Genomic DNA, 19,964 nt, shown 5'->3' on the forward strand with positions numbered 1-19,964 from the left:
GCTTATTAGAGTTTTTTTTCCCCATCGTGAGAGGATTATAAGGCCACGTATGAATGTTTAGTCATATCCGGATGATTATTTGAAGGAGCGTTATCGCTTTTCTAAAGAATTGTTAATGTATTTAACAAACCTTTTGAAACCTTGTATTTCAAGGTTTCGTTTTCACTCGAAAAATAATATGGAATATTATTTACATTGCTTAACAAAATTACACTTCAAATTGTAACATTATTGTTCAAATAAAGTCCTAACCTCAAGGTGTTACAAACTCCCCCCTTCGGTTCCGAACCAGCGGGGCTTGACGGACCCCCCTCTGACAGGAGAGGAGATACAGTGGCGTGGAGGACGGACAGCACCCGTTTCGAGCGGGGAGTCTACAGCTCTCACGGAGCCGAGAGGAAATAACACGCTCTCACTAAGCGGAGGAGACAGGGCACTTACTGTAGGCCTTTGTGCACACGGCACTTCGCTGCGACTCCGTCGCGCTATTAGAAGACGCTAGGTTTACTCTTAACCGGTACGCTCACCGGTCACATCCACTGACCAGGTCGCAGGGAAACAAGGAACAGGGAAGACCCCAAATGCACGACCCAACACAAGAATATAAAGTTTAACATAAAACAGTTTATTAAACGCAAACATACACTCACTGTAGGGTAGGACTCAGTTCAAACACAAAAATGCGTGAACTAAAAGCAGGAAACCTAAACACTACTACAGTACTTTAACAAACTCAAATACGCTCTGTTCCTAACGGGCAAAATCCTAAACTCAGAGACGCAAGACAATCACAAACCTTGACCTCTAGAAGACAGAAAGGATAGGACATCAAAAGAAACCAAAAAACTCCACTTTATCCAAACACTCCTCTCTTTAACTAAGGTAACATTGGTGTAGCTTCCCATGCTACAACCGTGTACACACTAACAAATGGTCAACCAAAAGGCATGCCTTAAATACTATAAACAGGTGGGTCAACTAATTACAGATAGGAAATTAACTTGGGTGAAGACCCAGACCACAGACACAGGAGCACCCCTAGCGGCGCAACGGCTGAATGTCACAAAAGGCAATGCTCCAGTATTTCAATTTCAAGTGTAGCCTTTAAAATAGCCTCTTTCCCTCTATTTTGAGCTGTATGAGGTCCATCTTTTTGTCCAGCTTCTTTGCTGGCTACTAGGAAGGCATTAAAAAGGGAAAGTTTTCTTGTTATAAAATTATATATTAAATATTATGCAATGCAAATATAACTGCAGACAGATTCTTACACTGCTTAGATTTAGTGATGAGGTAGATGGACCCTCATCTGCATGGAAATCCCCAGGAATGTTCTGTAAAAGGACAATGACAATTTGTTACTCCCTAATGTTAAAAGGGGTCATGTGTTACTGTAGAGTATATGGTATGTATCAGACCTGGATTTAGCAGCACTGTCCAATTCTGTCACAACAGAAGTGGTCTTTTCATTTTCATCCTACAGTGGAAATATGCAAGTAGACTTTATCTGGCAAGGAAACAACATAAAATGTAAATGCAAAAAATCACAATGTCCCACACTGTGTGCTTCCTGGAGGGTCCAATAATATAATCCGTCCATCGGTGACAATGCAACCTATAAGATCAATGTGAAATAAAGTCAGAGTACTACAACATTGTAGAAGCCTATGCAGCATATGCAGTTAAATAAAATAAGCCTGCATACTACTGTTTCATACATTCAAAAGTTTTTGTCACAGAGATAGTAAGTGATTTAAAGTCATTAAACAATCAGATAAATTAATACTACTGTGGTAAAATTACATTTCACTAAGTTACTCATGTCGTGGAAGGTAGTGTGGGATGAAGTGCCCCCAGGAATGCCATCGACCATCGGTCGCCCAGGACAGAGCCAGCTCCTCAGATGGGGTGAAGGGAGGTGGCGGTGCCCCCCACCTGTCTGATGAGCCTCTGCCTTCTTTCTATGAGCTGCATTAGAGAAAGAATATGTTAAACATGTTTAACACATAGATCCTGTAAATGTGTAATCAAATCTTAATTTTGTGGGAGGTTTTTGTGTTTAATTTTGACTTGGGACAGAGTTCGTCTTGCTCCAGAAGGTTCTGGGTTAATCAAGCAAGATTTAAGGGTTTAGCAGAAGGTTAATCAACCCTGCTTGCTGGAACACACCCCTGGGGTCTTCCACGTAAATGTTTGTTTTATGTATTAATATACACAAAATTAATATTGATGATAATAAAACACCTTCGTCTTCTATCCAGTATCCAGTTCATTGCAAGTGAAATTCTTGAGAAATGATTTGTTCTTATAAATATCTAGATATTCTCGTCTACATTTTCAGTTTTAGAGACGCCTTGGCTGACGTATGATTTGGAGGCGGAGTCCTTCTTAAGAGGACGACTTCATCTCCTTCTCTATGAGTCATTTCTTTCTAAAACCAAAATGGTGAGTAGTGGTGTGGTCTTTGTTACTCTAAAGTTTGGTTTACTGGGATTTAATTCTACACTACCAATTTTACTATATTATGGTCAGTAATAACTGTCATGTTTCTTCTATGTTTGATTAAATTAGGCTGATGCAAATGGGTGAGTATTAATGAGTGTAAATGAGCTTCTCCCTGTTTGCTGTTTCTCTGTTCTCTAGTAACTATTGATGTGTGTTGCTTTAGAAAACAGGAATGGCGGAGACTGACGAATTTCAGAACAAATGCTTTTAAACTTATAAAAGAAATACTTGAGCTGACTACACTTCCAGAGTCTCAGGAGTTAGTGAATGAACTTCAGGAGTTGGTGAAAGAGGTATGTCTGCTCTTACTGTTTTTCTCTAGATGTTAATTTCTTAGACATGAAGCATGACGTGATTTGCACACATTAGTTTTCAGTCATCTCAAATACAATAAACAGGTTGTTGGTGTCTTTTATTGTGTTTTGATGTTACAGGCTCTTCACAGCATCTTCTTTATGGCAAAGATTGAGGATTTTACCCTGAATGAAATCTTTGCTGAAAAAGAGGTCTTGTTGAAAGAGTTAGAGCAGACATATGAAGAACCTTTTCAGCTCTATTCTACTCATGTACCACAGCGACATCCAATGTCATGTGTATTAGATATGGTAAGGTTGTAGATTTGTTAATTGCTCTTAACTCACCACTTTCTAAAAAAAGGGCATAGTTTGCATAGTATAAAAAGCTACATTTTTTTCCCACCTAACATCAACTTAATAATAGTGTGATTTTCTACAGATCGTCAGAGTGAGTGGAGAAAGGAATGAAAACCTCATTAAACAAAGACTACAACAGATCAACAGTCAACTTACAAGAGACCGTAATGAGAAGTTTCTGATCTCCACCACCATGTGTGTTTCTTATAAAACCGGACCAGATTCAGTGAGGTACTACGGTGTGTCCATGTCTACATGTCGTGGTCGTTTACGAGACATCATGATAGCTGCCTCCTGTTGTGTCTACTGGGACAGTCATGTAGCTGATGCAGTGATGACCTACTATCCAAACAATAAGAAAAGGGATGACTTTGATGGAACCATCATACTTCCAAAGAAAGTTCGATGTCAGGCATTTTCAATCACTGACACACGAGGAGGAAAGCCTCCCTGTAAGCAATGCAAAAATTTGTTTGGCTTGAGCACAACTGAATTTGCCTATGGCAACTGTGCTGAAGTTGAGAGTGTGAGCAACTTGTTTAAAAATGAAAGAGAAATTAAAGATCAGTCAATACTAAGATCTATAAATTACCCAAATAACATCAAGGAAATGGTTAGGGAGCGTACTTTAGAGAAACTCGAACAATTACTTCCTCGCAGATTTATTTGGAACAACATGTTTTACCCAAACATAGAGTATAGGGTTACCCATACAGTAACCCCTAACATTTAAAAGGGCTACAGAATGTAATTAATCCCAATGCTTTATTTTGTGACTTTTTTGATGGCTTGATAACTGTAAGATAAATTTTGTGGCAAACATGTCTGTTCAGAGTAACATTAGACGTACAGTGTGAATATTTTTTAACAAATGATGAGACAATTTAAAAAAAAAGTGTCACTTTTCCCACAGTTTGTTTTTCTGAGAATCTTTGCGAGACAAATCTAATAATGTAGAGTTTATATGAAACCTGTAGATAAAGAAAGTCATTTAATATTTGAGTTGGAGTATTTCCTAGTATTGTAATGTAAACTGTTTTGAATGTAGCTTTGTTTTAAATATAAAGAATTGTTTATCACTAATATACTGTACAAAACAGCAGTTTATGATGCTGAAGAATAATTGTGTACAGACACTTAGAACTAAAGTTCTATGAAGGTTCTTTTTTTTCTTCTCTTAATTAAATAACAGTTGTGCTGTGTAGTACATGAGCGATTAAAAATGTGCATTTGTCCACATTGTGTTTTTTGGAGGTTTATAGGAGGGAGACTGTAAGTTTTGGAAAAATTGCTTAAAATTTTGAGCACCTGTGTGTTGTAGTGTTTGTATGTTTTAGAGCTTGTGTGTATTGTCCAAGGGCAAAGTTTGCTTTTGGAGCCAAAGTGAATGTTTAGGGTTCGTTTTGGTGTTTGGAGAATTTGGTGAGATGCTGTGGATTTGTGTTCACTGTTGTATTCTCACAACAGTGTAGGTGACAAGGTGTCGTTCCAAGAAACGTGTTTAAGCAACTGTACTGTATTATTAGTCCTAGAATAATGACTCAAAGCTGACAATCTAAGCACAAAGTTCAAAGCTCTAACAGGCTTCAAATGTGGTTTTGCCTTCGATATTACGTGAAACTGATTAAACACATAATTTCAGTTGTGCATTAAAAATAACCTAGCCATAACCTAACCTAACCTTGAAATTAGGGAGCTTTCGCATTTAAGACGTTTCGTGCTGTGGTAAAACGGTATGAGTCGATGCTTGACGTAAGAGACTGCCAGTCTGCGTCTGTGTGACGTGTTCGACAAGTCAAGAACAAACGCAGCGGCCCAGAACACGAAGCTGAGGAAGACGCTGGAAACCTGTGTTTCTCTCTTCTCTGAGGTAACTACTGTACGTCTATTTTATCAATAGCAGCCGATTTTAGTCGTATTTTCGATGCATTTCAGTTCAAAATAGGCGTAATACTAAACACACCACGGTGCCATTGATTTACCGCGGTGAAGTTGGTTTGACGTTGGACATCAACAGACCTCCAGACAAGCGGTCCGTGTTCGAACAAGCGATCCGCGTTTCGCGTTCGCTACGCGGACACAGAACGAGACCGCTCGGCACATGAAAACGATGGATTACGGACAGTCAATAAATTATTGGGATTTTCAAGAAATTAATAATTCAATAGCGTCCAAACAATGTGACCTACTCGTTCAAAACCTGCTCCAAAATGTGTGTCTACATGTCCTTCACAAGACACAACCATTTATGAGGATATAAATATGTTGCATATTTTTCAGTAATATTTTAGTAGTAATTTTAGTCATCTTGCATAGTATAAATATTACTGTAATATTTTAATACCATCCAAACCTATTGGTTCAAAACCTGCTCCAAAGTCTGTCTCATCTCACCATCACAGTCTGGGCTTGCCTTATGTGGGATCTGTTTGGTTTAATTGTGTCTTAAACCTTACTTTGTAAAGTGCCTTGAGATAACTTTGTTGTGATTTGGCCCTATATAAATAAAATAAAATTGAAAAAAAATGAAAAAAATGACCTACTGGTCCAAAATCTGCTCCAAAATGTGTGTCTAAATTTCTTGATTAGGGCACAGCCAATTTTAAATAACATTTCAATAATATTTTAGTGTTAATATTACTTAAATATTCCAATACCGTCCAAACCATGTGACCTACTGGTTCAAATCCTGCTCCAAATCTCATCTCACCATCACAGTCTGGACTCTCTGACTTTGCTGCTTATACAGTGGTAGCAATTAAAAGTGTCGGCCTCCACCGTGGTTTGCTTATGTGTCCACCGCGTCATTTGACCCACTAAATAACATCGTCGTATTATTTAGTGCATGGATTGTCAAGACTACGAACCGGTGATCGCCTGTGGCGGACGATTATAGTATTTAGTATAGTTATGTACGTACACTGTCAGTTTTGGCAAATTAAGAAGCTGCATGCTTAGAACGGAGCGCGCTCCCGCATGCAGCGTTCGATTTGTGGCAGACAAGCTGCTACAATTTAAAAAAGTGAACAAGGATGATCTAGACCAGGGGCCCGTTTCAAGAAGGAGGTTTAACAAACTCTGAGTTAAAACGAAACTCTGAGTTGATTTACTCTGAGTTTGCAAACCTGGAGTTTTCGGTTCCAGAACAGCTGAAAAGAGTTGGTTTAAGCAACTCTGAGTTGACTGACTCAGAGTTAAGCGCGTGCACCGCGACGATACAAAGCCCTGATCAATAGAGTGAAGATATTACGAGTCACCATGGCAACAGGACAACAAAAGACGTCCGGAAATGGATATGATACGCCAAGCATATAACGACTACGAGCCTATAATCCGTGGAAAAAGCAACACGGCTGCAGCGGCGAAAGAGAAAGAATTAGCTTGGAAGAAAATAGCTCTTCGAGTCAATGCGTAAGTTTACATTTTAATCATACAGTGTTCAGCGTAACTAAATACTAAATAATTTTAATATTGTTGTTATATTTCACTCGTAAAGTAAGGAATTTTTCACTCATCTAAGGCGTTACTTCAGTAATTGCATAAAATACCGACGTTTGTATGAATTAAAAGTGCAGTGTTATGTCTATGCATTTTTAAAATTCCTGTTGTGGTTGATGTGGGATTTGTAAAGTAATGATAATTCAATAATCCAATATGTTTTATGGAGAGCAATTCTTACATTAATCTAATTAGGTTTTTAAAAGTTAATCAAAATTAATTAATTTCAGTTTTTATGTAGGCGCAATCCTGCAGACATAGAAGAACGTGGCTAAAAATGAAATGTAAAAACATAATTCAAACAGGTATAAGGCACCATCATGTCATGTGTATAGACTACCTGACTTTACAATATTTGACATATTAAATAACTAAATAGCATGCAGAGTATAGCAGTGCAGCAGCATTGTCAACATGGCTGTAATGTTTTCACACAGTTAAACATTTGACCTCTACTCAGCCAACAGAAAGAAGGCAGAGGCTAGAACAACTGGTGGAGGAGCTGCACCTCCACCTCTGACGCATGCAGAGGAGAAGGCCCCTTAGCATGAACACTGGAAAGCAAAGGCTGTAGGAATTCATCAGAACCTGTCACTCCCCAGGATACAAGTGCATGTGTAAAATGTAAGAGGCCTACCTATATATTTGATTTTTTACATAGGCTACTTTTGATATATCCATTTCTTAGAGTCTGGGTTGGGTTCTTTGTTGGTCTTAACAGATTCTGATGGTAATATGTGAATCTTCCTGTCACAACAGAAGCCCAGGATGTTGTAAGTATACTACTAAAGAAAGCAGTTTTATAAAGTGTAATATTAATACAGTTTATACACATCACATGATTTCTGATGTTTGTGTTGCGTAGCTTAAAGGATGTAACTTGATCTCCAAGTATAGTGACATTATTATCTCCCCTCTGCCCCAGAGTGTGAAAGAACAGCAGGAGGAGGTCAGTCACATTCTGCTGCACAGATGCACACAGTCAGTGATGTTCAGTAAATGCCAGAGTTCAATTCTGTAAGAGTAATAAGGAACTATTCCCAAACACAAGCTGGAGATGAGTGTATAGTTAAAGGTGAATTGTATGAATTATTGGAAGAATCATAAAATCTAACAATTGCCTTTGTATTTGTAGGAAATGAAAAAAAAAACAAATAAATTATGGTTTGCATCTATTCAGTTTCTTTTATTGGTGGTGGTGATGGTTGATTAAGACATTAAAGCAAATCACATCTGACTGTCCATCCACTCTGCAGATTACCATGATGGAATGAGTCTCCTCAGGGTCTTGTATTTGTAGGGCAGGGTGTTGCTCCTCTCTAATAATTGCAATAATGTTGAGAACAACACATGCCACAATAATGTCACAGGCCTCTCATGTTTTACCCTGAGGTGACGTAGACACTGAAGAAGTGCTTTCAACAGGCCTATGGTCATTTTCACCCGGGCTCTTGTTCTGCAGGGCCACATTAAAGTGCTGCTGGGGGCCTGCTTCAGGTTCTGGGTGAGGGGTCAGTAGTGTGGGCTGGCATTAACCCCTATCTCCAACAGAAAGCTGTCAATCTCTCCTAGAAGAAAGTTTAGATTACTTTAGTGCTGCATAGAAGTGCTCCTGTGAGTGTGTAGTGCATGCATTGAAATAAGTGTATAGGACATACATGTACTTACCACAGTGCAACCTGTTACTTAGGGTTGACTCACTATATATTCATGAGTTCACGTTTATGATATGTGCAGCATCACATATGATCTTGGTGATGTAAACAATGTGATGTCAGTTACAGTGACCAGTAGAAAGAGTAGTTAGTCAGTGCACCTGCACATTTATCAGTTTATTTTAGATCACAGCAAGATATTATTAACTGATCATTTTTCAGATTAGCCTCAATGAAACGAATTAAATACCATAAATAAATAACTGCAATCCTGTGAAACTCCTCTTTGATGGCTTTAAGGAGTTTGTGTCAAGGAAAGCGCTTGAGATCAAACTATTCTACAAATAGTGGCTTCACTAATGTGCTCAGCATCTCCAATGTTATAAAGAAAACTACCGTTTGCAAAAAAAACGTAACGCAACACAAAGAATCTGTTCGGATGTAAAAGCACGGCCTCGATGGGTGATGTGTTTGATGAATGGGTGAATAAGATTATAAATGTATGTATGGAGTCTCGAGAAAAACGGTACCGCTAAAATAAATATGCACGGCGATATGACAGAAAATTAACTGGCGTCAAAATCCTCGCGCGGCGTAATTTCAATGCCGTGTGAATTTACACAGCGTCCTCATCTACAGGATCCTCTAGAAACGGAAATTTTGGTCTCTGTGCGACGGAAACAGGTGAAATCTACGAATGAACTGAAAGATTAAATGAGGCATTTAAACAGTGTTCACTTTAAAAAGGGGCGGAGACCGAAGGAAACTCTGGGTTTCCCGAATAAGACCTGCTCGCGACCTGGTTTGGTTCACAGAGTAAGTTGCCATAGTAACTGACTCTGAGTTAACTCTCTTGAGCTTCTTGAAACGGGCTTAAACTTACCCCGCATTACGGGTTTAAGTAACCTCACTTTCTGAAACCGAAAACTCTGAGTTTTCCTCATTTCAGGGTTAACAAACTCAGAGTTTCCACAAAACCACCTTCTTGAAACGGGCCCCAGGATAATGATCTGTGTCATGGTCAACAGTTTCGATGATGGGGTTTATTGTGTTTAATGTGTAAGTGTACCTCTGTAAGCTACTAGCAGATTACTTTAGCTACGCAGTCTCGTTAGCCTTAGCTTAACTGAAATGCTATCCTTTTTTTATTAGTACACATGAATATTAAACGTGTCTCAACATTCTGTTTTATCAGCTGCAGTACTTAACACTGTCCAAACAAGAAATAAATTAATTCTGTGTCTTTAACATTTAGGAAACATTCGTTTGACCAACTAATTAAACAATTTTTAAAAAATGTATTTCCATCCCAAAATGTAATAAAGTTAGCAACTTACAGTTAACATTGATTAACTGATATTTTAGTGCTGTATTTGCTGATGTATAATTTGGCAACAGGCATCTTTAGAAACATGAAGCGTTTCATTTCTTGCTGTGTTTTATTTTTGTTTAAAGCTACCATGTGTCAGGTTTTGGCAGAGATCGGACCCACATTCACAGCACAGAGATCTCAGACAGACGGTAGAGTTTAAAGGTTTAATACAGTTCTCGTTATAACAGACGGTCCGGGTCATACACAAGGAATCTCAGGTTTCGGTACAGAGGGAGCAGGCTGAATCAGGTCCAGCGACAGGCAGAGTTTCGGCAACAGGATGACAAGGTTTACAGTACCGGTAAGGAGCAGGCTATCTCGGTGTCAGGCGGTCAGGTCGGTATCACAAGATCTTTTCAGGCGACAGTACCATTCAGGAGTAGACGGGAATCGGGAGTCAAGAATACAAGGCAGGATCGAGAAACAAACAGGCAGGACGATGAAGCGCTGGAAGGTGATGACTAGCATACGACGATCTGGCAACGGGCTATGGGAACTGGTGGTGCTTAAGTAAGCAGGTGAGTGATTACTGATTCTAGGCAGGTGTGAGTAATGAGAACCGGAAGTAAGGCTGGAGCTAATGAGATGCAACTGGAAACCGGAACTGCTATGCAATAAAACAGGATGTACTGTAACTACAAGAACATGACACCATGGTTCAATTTATAGATAACTTTCAATATATAAAGAGTGATATTTATTAATCGTGAACAGAAAAATCTTTATTTTGCTTTTCTTAAATAGTTGATCAAGAAATATTCACTTTGCATTGTTTGTATTTTGACTGGTTTAAAAAAATATTTTTTTTAGTTGTGAGAGACGAGATAGACGAACCACTGAACTCCTCACAGTAAGAACCAGTTTTCATTTGGGGGATGATTATATCAACAGATCATAATGTAAAGCAAAGTCAAGATGGTACTTGGATAGCAGATGTTGACGTCACCATTTAAAGAGATGATGAGGACCTCAGAAACACCAGATCAAAGCAGGTGAGTATCTGTTTTGTTGTCCAGAGATAAATGACTGCACTAATCTTTAAATATAATTCACAGTTTGCATGAAATAATATTTGTTTCTCTCTCTTGTCTTCCCACCAGGAATTAACAGCTAACTGACCCGACTGATGAAAGAAGTTGTATGTTGAGTAGTGCAGGTAGTTATATGTAGAGTAGTTAAGGACGTTCTGTATTGGTGATATCACATAGTATGGTGACCTCCAACAGCCAATGACAGAATGTCAAAGTTAATCAATTAAAGTTAATTCCATAACTAAAACAACCATGGTGCATTTTGTAGATAGATTTCCTTTTATAAAGTGTGATATTTATTCATCTGAAACATAAAGTATTTTTGCCTATTTTGCCTTTCTTACAAAAAGGTGGTAAAGATATGCTTTCGTGTTTCATTATTTGTATTTTGTTTGGAGAATATTCTTTTATCACTGGTTTAATAATATATATATTTTTTAGGTCTGAAAGAAAAAAAGGACGAACAACTGAACTACTCCCAGTAAGAACCAGTTTTCATTTTGGGGATGTTTAAATGACTCATTAGAATGTAATGCAAAATCAATATGGTTCTACCTGGAAAGCAGCTTGTTGCTACATACTGTAAAACACTGCCGTAGATGTCTGCTTTTAATTTTCTCTTTTTTCTACCTTTTAGTTTCGCAGGTCAGCAATTGGATCTGTCTAGATTTCCAACAAGCACTGGGAAAACAAGTAAATACACCTTAATGTGAAATATCATAAACAAATAGGAATTTTCCCAAATTCACCAAACAATGACTGACTGATCTGTGTTGCAGCTCAAGATTTTCTAGTATCAGTGTTGAACTATGTGTCGACAAACAAAGGCCAAATAATTCCTCTAAAGAAACCATCTGGTGCCAAACTGAGGATAGAAGATGTTGACGACACTGTTTACAGAGGTGATAAGGACAAGATGTATGCATGGAGAAACCTTTTCTGTCCTGTTCCCGTCCACATGCAGGTACTGTATTTGCTGTGGTGCAGGATGTCTCATGTCCGTGTAAGCAGCTCGTTCTTATGACCTGTAAAGACAAAAAGGTTCCTGCATTTGATGGCTTTTAGTCCCAAGAAGCTACTTGAGGAGGGATTAAGATGGCCGGCATACAAGAAATATGAAGTGGATGCCTTCAGGCGCCGGGTGGGAATTTGTTTTATGCATAGTAACGAGCTGGATTTTTTGATGTGGTGTTTAGCCAAATAATTAAAGATGTTTTGTTGTTACCTGGTGCCTGTAGTACGAGCAGGAAAGGGCTAAAAGGATGCAGAGTCCTTTAAGGAAGAAGCTGGTGAGTGTCTGTTTTGTTGTCCAGCGATTAAAAAAAACTGCACTAATCTTTGAATATAATTCACTGTTTGCATGAAATAGTAATTTGTTTCTCTCTCTTGTCTTCCCACCAGGAATTGACATCTGACTCGACTGATGAAAGAAGTTGTATGTTGAGTGGTGCAGGTATTTATATGTAGAGTAGTTAAGGCTGTTATGTTGAGTTATGAAAAAAGTTCTATTATGGATCCAGCCTAACAAGAGCTTGTTGCCTCAGCCCGATAGAACGAGAGTGGATTCAGGCCTCACGTTAAAGCAGAAACGCCTGTCTGTGGTTTAGCAGCACATTCTATTTAAGATTGAGGCAAAGGCATTCATCCCAGTGTTTCCTGGGATAGCACTTTTGCCTCACAGCGAGAAGGTCCTGGGTTTGATTCCCAGAGGCGTATAGGGTGCATCTGTGTGAAGTTTTTGGCCATGGTCCAAAAACATGCATTAGGTTAATTGGTCACTGCCTGTAGCCGTGTGTGTGAATTTGTTGTTGTTGTCTATGTGTTGCCCTAATGTGATGGCCTCTCGCCCATAGACAGCTGGGAATCTCTGCCTGCGACCTCATATACAGGATTAAGTGAAGAAGGTGGGGTGGATGTGCACATTTTGTCCTTCACACTTATTTACTCATTCTAAGCCTTGTCAGGCTAAGTCATCCTCTGTTCTTTCAATTAATTAATTTTTTCATAAACTAATAAGAATTCTCCCAAATTCTTCAAAAAATGACTGACCTGAAGAGGATGCCTTGATGCGCCTGGTGGGAATTTATTTTATGAATAAGCTGGACTTCACAATGTGTGTTGTTTAGCCAAATAATTAACAAGATCTTTTGTTGTTGCCTGGTCCCTGTGGATCGAGCAGCACTGGGATAAAGAGGGGTGGAGTCCAGGGCATGGTTCTGAAACGTTCCATCCCAAAATTTTGAAGATTCTCAGAAGCGCCAGTTTAAAACGGGTGAATGTCTGTATTGCTGTCCAGGGATAAATTATTGCACTAATCTTTAAATACGATTTACTCTTTGCATATCATAATAAATTGTTTCTGTCTTGTCTTATCACCAGGAATCGACATACAGAGTTTACTTAATGTTTCAAAGTGGCTTGAGTTATTCTACTTGTCCAAAAAGCTGTTTTGGTGTGTTTTACTTTAACTACAAAATCCTCTTATAGTAACTTTGAAGTACATTTAAACAAGGAAATAATCACAGAAGTCAGTGAAACAATTTTTTTGGGTATTTGATATTTGGGTATTGTTCTCAATAAAAACCTTAAATTTCAAAGTCAAGTAAAGAAAGGTAACTCAAATTTGAACTGCTTCCGTTTTATTAGAAGGGAGTTATCTTATCAAGCAAGACCTCAGTGTATAATCAATCTATCAAAGTATTGGATGAGAAGCCATAAAAAAAAAGCTTTTTGCTTTTGAACACTTTGTCAAGTTTGCCACACGGAAACTAGTTTTTAAATGTGTACAGTAGCACCACTATTTTCAGCTCTTGTTATCAAGCAGCCCTGTTGTATATGATGCTTTTTTACATCTCTCAAATTGTATCACAACATGGTCTCTAGCCTCTCCCTCTCCAGTTTAAAGACAGTTATCTCATTGTACAATCAATCTATCAAAGTATTGGATAAGAAACCATAAAAAAGAACAAGCTTTTTATTTTTGAAAACTTTGTCAAGTCTTTGAAGCAATCCACGTCTGGACCTAGGTAACTTAACACAACGTGTGAGCTTCACTCCCTTCCACAGAGACAAAGCTGCGATTCACCAGAAGATTAGGATACACAGAATTCTTGTCTATTCCACAGGACACTGTTTCCTCTAAACAACACACATGGCTACTGTAAGTGCACATCAAAAGACCATGGATACTTTTAGGTGACACAACCTAAATCTCACCAGGGTCCTCCACCACCTTATCAGTAACCAGACCAAGACTTGTCTCATAATTTCTCTACCAAGACTCACTCCATGGACTCTCCCACTAGCCCAGGAGATCTGGATCGTAAACCAGGAACGTGAGGTAATAAAAGGAAAACTCTTCATTTCGACACAAGTTCTGGTTCAGATGCACCAGAACTTTCAACTGTCATGAAACTGATGCCATTGTATTGTGTACAAAATCCTATTATTTGACATTAGATTGGTTTCTGTGCGATGTTCAATGCCTGAGCTGAGATTTGCCAGGAAATTCCTCAAGAACAACAAAGGGACTTATCACCATGCTTTCCTTTGTGTGAATGTATAAAATTGAAAGAAAGATACTCACCTTCTTCTGTTAATCTGTGCACCATAAATATATGCTAGGCACAGCAGGTAAATTATGTAACCTCATTTTTGTGTTGTCTTCTTAAGTAAGTCAATGTTACAAAAGCTTAATTGGTAAGGTCTAGATCAAGCTTGCAATTATTATTTCTGTATGTTTAGTGTTTACTTGGAGTTACATAGGGACAAGACAAATGACAAAAAGAAAATAACATTCATTTGTTACAGCGTTGTAAGGGACCACGTATAAAACCTTAATAATCTATGCATTTAATTTTGCTGTTTAACCATTCTGACTTCTCTGCTTATTTGAGTGTCAAAGTGATCGTTACATGCGTACTGTGTTATGGTGTGATGGAACTTTGAGCTTGATGAAAAGAGGAAAGCTTAGTTATCCCAGATTTAGGAGAGATCCAAATCAAATTGTTTGATACCTGATCTGAAGAGGTGGAACTCTTAATCACTGGTTGAACTCATTTCCCTGCCCTGAAAAGACCACTGTCCCAGGGGTATTTAAACCAGTGACACCCTAGCGGAATTGGATTTCTCGGTATGTACATTTAACAGCAGTATGATCATTTGTTGGCCAATAGGCAGTTTTATTTGACAGAGATTTTGGATTTCACATTTCAGTAGTTGTAGTATTCATTATCTGATATATATTAGTGTCTATATATTTACTCTGTATGCAGTTGGTCAACTTATTTTGATATTTTAGTCTGTTGACGGGTAATTTGTAATTCTATTATGATGCAGATTATGTGGAAAAGCTGATGGAGACCATCTTCAATAAATTCCTGCTGGACCCAGGTCATTATATGGAGGACCATATTAACATCCCTGTCCCACCGGCCCTCTGAGCAGAATTTCAGCAACCTGACAGTAAGGAGGTCATTAATGTCATGCTAAGATTTAACAAACCAGCACTATAAAATAAGTTGAAAACGTGTTTGCACCAAACACCATTACAACTGATCTAACCTCTTGTTTACATTTGTGAAGGTTGTGAGATACATAGGAAATACTGGATATTTCATTAACCTGCTATTCTACTCTTTATACCTTCTAGAGGGGTGTCAAGGAAAATAGCTGCATCCTCCATCTGTACAGCAGCTGCACTGCTTCCGATGTCTTCCAAAACGTGATGAAGACCACAAAGATCCTCACATCTCCCCAGCCAACTGTCCATGACTGTACCTTTTCCACTCCAGAAACTATGCTTTCAACATAACTATGAATCCTACCCATTCATTTTGTGGTCTGCACATGTTACTGTAAAGGTAACTTATCCAGCATTATAGTGCTGGTGCATTGGTTGACAATAAAGTTGGCTTTTGACTATTGCTGTTTCACAAATATTTTTTATGAGGGAAAACAGACAACTGTTTTATAATATTTAAACCTTTATTGAGGTATTGCCACGAAAACAATGATTTAGGTATTTCACAGGTGGTCTAAGTCCAACATAGGTGCCTTGTCCCTCAGGAAACACTGCCCTGATCCAGACCAGAGAGTACCAGACCACTGATTTATTCCATGCATGTGTAATTGTCTGATATACTGTATATTATTGTGTTCTGTAATGAATACACGTTCAATCATACTGGCTCTAGTCCTGGATCATCAACCATACATGACAGTAGGTTTGGCAACTGGTTCAGGCATCTTGAGGTAAGATTTATCAAAATTTAAATTTTAAATACCATGTCATATTAATAAAAGTAATAAACACATGCAATATCTTGACGGCAACAGTTGTTGTCACACCATGCCTCTGTAGGCATTCACTGTTCCCACAATGGCACTTAATTACAGACAAATATGGCAAAATATAAGCTGCAGCTGAAGATCCCATTATTAGCGTATTAATATATGTATATATAGTATTAGCGTTAGCAGCCGCTAATCAAGTTGCGTATTATATAAATCAATACATTAAATTAAATGTAAAATTGCCATTTAGACATACTGTGCCTCCCTTAGTCATAACGCGAAGGCTTAAGTTCCTTTACAGATGTTCAATTGACAAATGCATCTTGACATTCATCAACATCACCGTAGAACACTTTGTCTGCTTACAAACTGAGAAAGATGGGTATAGTCTTCAAATTCCTCTAGTGGACAACCCTATTTACGCGCAAAACACTTGAAATCCTTTAGCGACAACTTATCGCTTCTTTCATCTAGCGGGACCACAAACCAGGAAGTGATATCCGAAAGGTAAGCTGGGAATAAATAAATAAAACACAACCAAACCTTGGAAACAATCAATCTTAATCAATGAAATAAAGAACAGTATCAAATCACAATAGACATGAAAAAACAATAACCAAAAATATTAAATTACACAAATTAACGTAATCCCGTTATTCAGCAATCAGCGAGTGTCCAATGCACAAGCGCCACCTAGTGGAAACGGATAGCAACCCAGACAATACGAAATAAACGTTGAGGCAGCAACCACACATACCTTGCGCCAGTCCAAGTGTAACCACTTCAACAGCCTCACATTCGACTTCAGAGTCAGATGTTGGATCAAACGTATGGTTGAACTCCACTACGAGGACGAGTCAGCCAGTTTCGCTGTTTCAATGGATTCAGTGACCGTGACTTTTGATTCCCGCGGCGGATCACGGCTATGCGCTTCCTCAAAGGGGTGTGCAGCATTGTGCAGCATGAAAAAAACGTGTGCATGGACCTTTAAAGAAGAATTCCACAGAGTGACAGGTTTGTCCCTTCTACTAATCTATGTCACATATTTTAATACGTACACCTCAGACTAACGCCAGCGTTAAAACCTCCTCCTCTGCCTCCGTGAAATATGCTGCCCTTTTATTGTCGCTTCTGTTTCCCACTATGACTAGTGAATTCCACGATCCATTGACAGTGTCTTTATGTATCCACCGTGCTCGTGCGTTAACTCTGGGTTACCGACAGGGGGTAGATTAACCTAACTCTTCAATCACTCACTCTTTAATCAACCGAGAGTTAAGGGTTTAGCAGAAGGTTAATCAACCCTGCTTTCTGGAAAACACCCCTGGGGTCTTCGACGTCCACGTTTGTTTTATGTATTAATATACACAAAATTAGTTTTGATAAAACCCTTCCATCGTCTGTATGCAGTTCATTGCAAGTGAAATCCTTGAGAAATTATTTGTTCTTATAAATATCTAGATATTCTTGTCTACATTTTCAAGATTCAAGATTCTTTAAGTCTAAGATTCTTACAGTAAGCACAAGCATAAGTTAAGTTTTAGAGGCGCAGTGGCTGACGTATGATTTGGAGGCGGAGTCCTTCTAAAGAGGACGACTTCATGTCCTTCTCTATGAGTCATTTCTTTCTTAAACCAAAATGGTGAGTAGTGGTGTGGTCTTTGTTACTCTAAAGTTTAGTTTATTGGGATTCAATTCTACACTACCAATTTTACTATATTTTGGTCAGTAATAACTGTCATGTTTCTTTTATGTTTGATTAAATTAGGATGCTGCAAATAGGTGAGTATTAATGAGTGTAAATGAGCTTCTCCCTGTTTGCTGTTTCTGTGTTCTCTAGTAACTATTGATGTGCGTTGCTTTAGAACACAGGAATGGCAGAGACGGAGAGACAATTTCAGAACAAATGCTTTTAAACTTATAAAAGAAATACTTGAGCTGACTACACTTCCAGTCCCTCAGGAGTTAGTGAATGAACTTCGGGAGTTGGTGAAAGAGGTATGTCTGTTCTTACTGTTTTTCTCTAGATGTTAATTTCTTAGACATGAAGCATGACGTGATTTGCACACATTAGTTTTCAGTAATCTCAAATACAATAAACAAGTTGTTGGTGCCTTTTATTGTGTTTTGATGTTACAGGCTCTTCACAGCATCTTCTTTATGGCAAAGATTATGAACCTTTCCCTGAATGAAATCTTTGCTAAAAAAGAGGTCTTGTTGGAAGAGTTAAGGCAGACGTATGAACAACCTTTCAAGCACTATTCTACTCAAGTACCACAGCGACATCCAATGTCATGTGTATTAGATATGGTAAGGTTGTAGATTTGTTAATTGCTCTAAATTCACCACTTTCTAAAAAAAAGGGCATAGTTTGCATAGTATAAAAAGCTACATTTTTTCCCACCTAACATCAACTTAATAATAGTGTGATTTTCTACAGATCGTCAGAGTGAGTGGAGAAAGGAATGAAAACATCATAAAACAAAGACTACAACAGATCAACAGTCGACTTACAAGAGACCGTAATGAGAAGTTTCTGATCTCCACCACCATGTGTGTTTCTCAGAACACTGAGATCCCAGATTCAGTGAGGTACTACGGTGTGTCCATGTCTACATCTGGTGGTCGTTTACGAGACATCATGATAGCTGCCTCCTGTTGTGTCTACTGGGACAGTCATGTAGCTAATGCAGTGATGACCTACTATCCAAACAAGAAGAAAATGCATGACTTTGATGGAACCTTCATACTTCCAAAGAAAGTTCGATGTCAGGCATTTTCAATCACTGACCCACTAGGAGAAAAGCCTCCATGTAAGTCGTGTAAAAATTTGTTTGGCTTTCGCACAACTGAATTTGCCTATGGCAACTGTGCTGAAGTTGAGAGTGTGAGCAACTTGTTTAAAAATGAAAGAGAAATTAAAGAGCAGTCACAACTGCTGAGACCTAACACGAACACAGCTGAGAACAGGCAGAAGGTTAGAAAGTCCACTTTGGAGAAACTCAAAAGTATCGTAGGATTTACGTGGACATATATGTTCTACCCAGACCTAAGGTATACATAACACTTTGTTATATGTGACTTGTTGAATTTTTTGATATCTTATAGGATAAATCTTGTGACAATCATGTCTGTTGTTAGTGACATTGGATGTACAAAGTGAATCTTTAAAGAAAAAAAACAATGAGAAAATTGAAAATAAAATTAGTGACATGAGTGACTATTCACACTTCAAGGGTTTCTGAGAATCTTTGTGAGACAAATCTAATAGTGTGGCGTTTTCATGAGTTGGAGTATTTCTCTAATATTGTGATGTTAACTGTGTTTTGAATGTTGTTTTTTTTTGTTGAATGTAAAAGATTGTTTATCACTAATGTACTGTACAACAGAGCATTTTATGACAACTAGTTTGCCCACTACTACAAATCTAAGGGTCTGCGTGACTTGTTTGGCAACTCACAGAAAATGGAAGGAAGCAGAAAAAAAACACTCCAAAAAAAAAAACACTCTGCAAAAGGAAACACCCAAGGAAAACATGACCTCAGTCTTAGCTCAAAGCATGTTCCCACCACACATTCACAGCAAGTTCAAAGTTTCTCTAAATTCAAACAGGCCATCATTTTCCACAGAACAATGGGCTGAATTACAGAGGTTTCACACATGGTGAAACACATTCTGATTTTTTGTTGTCTGTGAACTTTGTTTAGAGTGTCAACAGTTTTTAAGGCACACATCATGATCACCTCCAAACCCAGGGAAAGAATGACAACCAAAGGTTGTTTTACTGTAATTCCTAACCTTTCTCTTAACATGAGACAATTCAATATACAATTAGTGACATGTGTCACATTTCATACACATTTCATGTGTTTCTAATAATCTTTGGAAGACAAACCTAATCTAAGTTTAGAGTTTTTATGAAACCTGCAGATAAAATAAGTCAATTAAAATTTCAATT

At 38.2% G+C, this 19,964-nt stretch overlaps 2 protein-coding genes and 2 long non-coding RNA genes across 4 annotated transcripts; all 4 read left to right on the forward strand.

The window, feature by feature from the left end:
• The first annotated feature begins 2,696 nt into the window (after window positions 1-2,696).
• LOC129604825 (uncharacterized) lies at window positions 2,697-4,383 on the forward strand. Its single transcript, XM_055512814.1, has 2 exons — window positions 2,697-3,107; window positions 3,238-4,383. The coding sequence occupies exons 1-2, from the start codon at window positions 2,928-2,930 to the stop codon at window positions 3,886-3,888; spliced, it is 831 nt and encodes a 276-aa protein (XP_055368789.1). The 5' UTR covers window positions 2,697-2,927; the 3' UTR covers window positions 3,889-4,383.
• Window positions 4,384-5,044: 661 nt separating this feature from the next.
• Window positions 5,045-13,851, forward strand: LOC114865589 (uncharacterized). Its single transcript, XR_008696099.1, has 14 exons — window positions 5,045-6,566; window positions 7,114-7,277; window positions 7,375-7,426; window positions 7,579-8,992; window positions 9,869-10,198; window positions 10,491-10,672; window positions 10,781-10,836; window positions 11,153-11,192; window positions 11,349-11,404; window positions 11,491-11,675; window positions 11,777-11,852; window positions 11,950-12,000; window positions 12,113-12,164; window positions 13,778-13,851. It is a non-coding gene; the product is annotated as an uncharacterized LOC114865589 (long non-coding RNA).
• On the forward strand, window positions 13,847-15,634 carry LOC129604826 (uncharacterized). Its single transcript, XR_008696098.1, has 2 exons — window positions 13,847-15,175; window positions 15,363-15,634. It is a non-coding gene; the product is annotated as an uncharacterized LOC129604826 (long non-coding RNA).
• Window positions 15,635-16,931: 1,297 nt separating this feature from the next.
• Window positions 16,932-19,546, forward strand: LOC114865587 (uncharacterized). Its single transcript, XM_055512979.1, has 5 exons — window positions 16,932-16,949; window positions 17,775-17,788; window positions 17,872-18,004; window positions 18,146-18,316; window positions 18,447-19,546. The coding sequence occupies exons 1-5, from the start codon at window positions 16,932-16,934 to the stop codon at window positions 19,068-19,070; spliced, it is 960 nt and encodes a 319-aa protein (XP_055368954.1). The 3' UTR covers window positions 19,071-19,546.
• The last annotated feature ends 418 nt before the right edge of the window (window positions 19,547-19,964 follow it).

The sequence above is a fragment of the Betta splendens genome, chromosome 11 (genome assembly GCF_900634795.4).
Source record: "Betta splendens chromosome 11, fBetSpl5.4, whole genome shotgun sequence".
NCBI classification, from domain to species: Eukaryota; Metazoa; Chordata; class Actinopteri; order Anabantiformes; family Osphronemidae; genus Betta; species Betta splendens.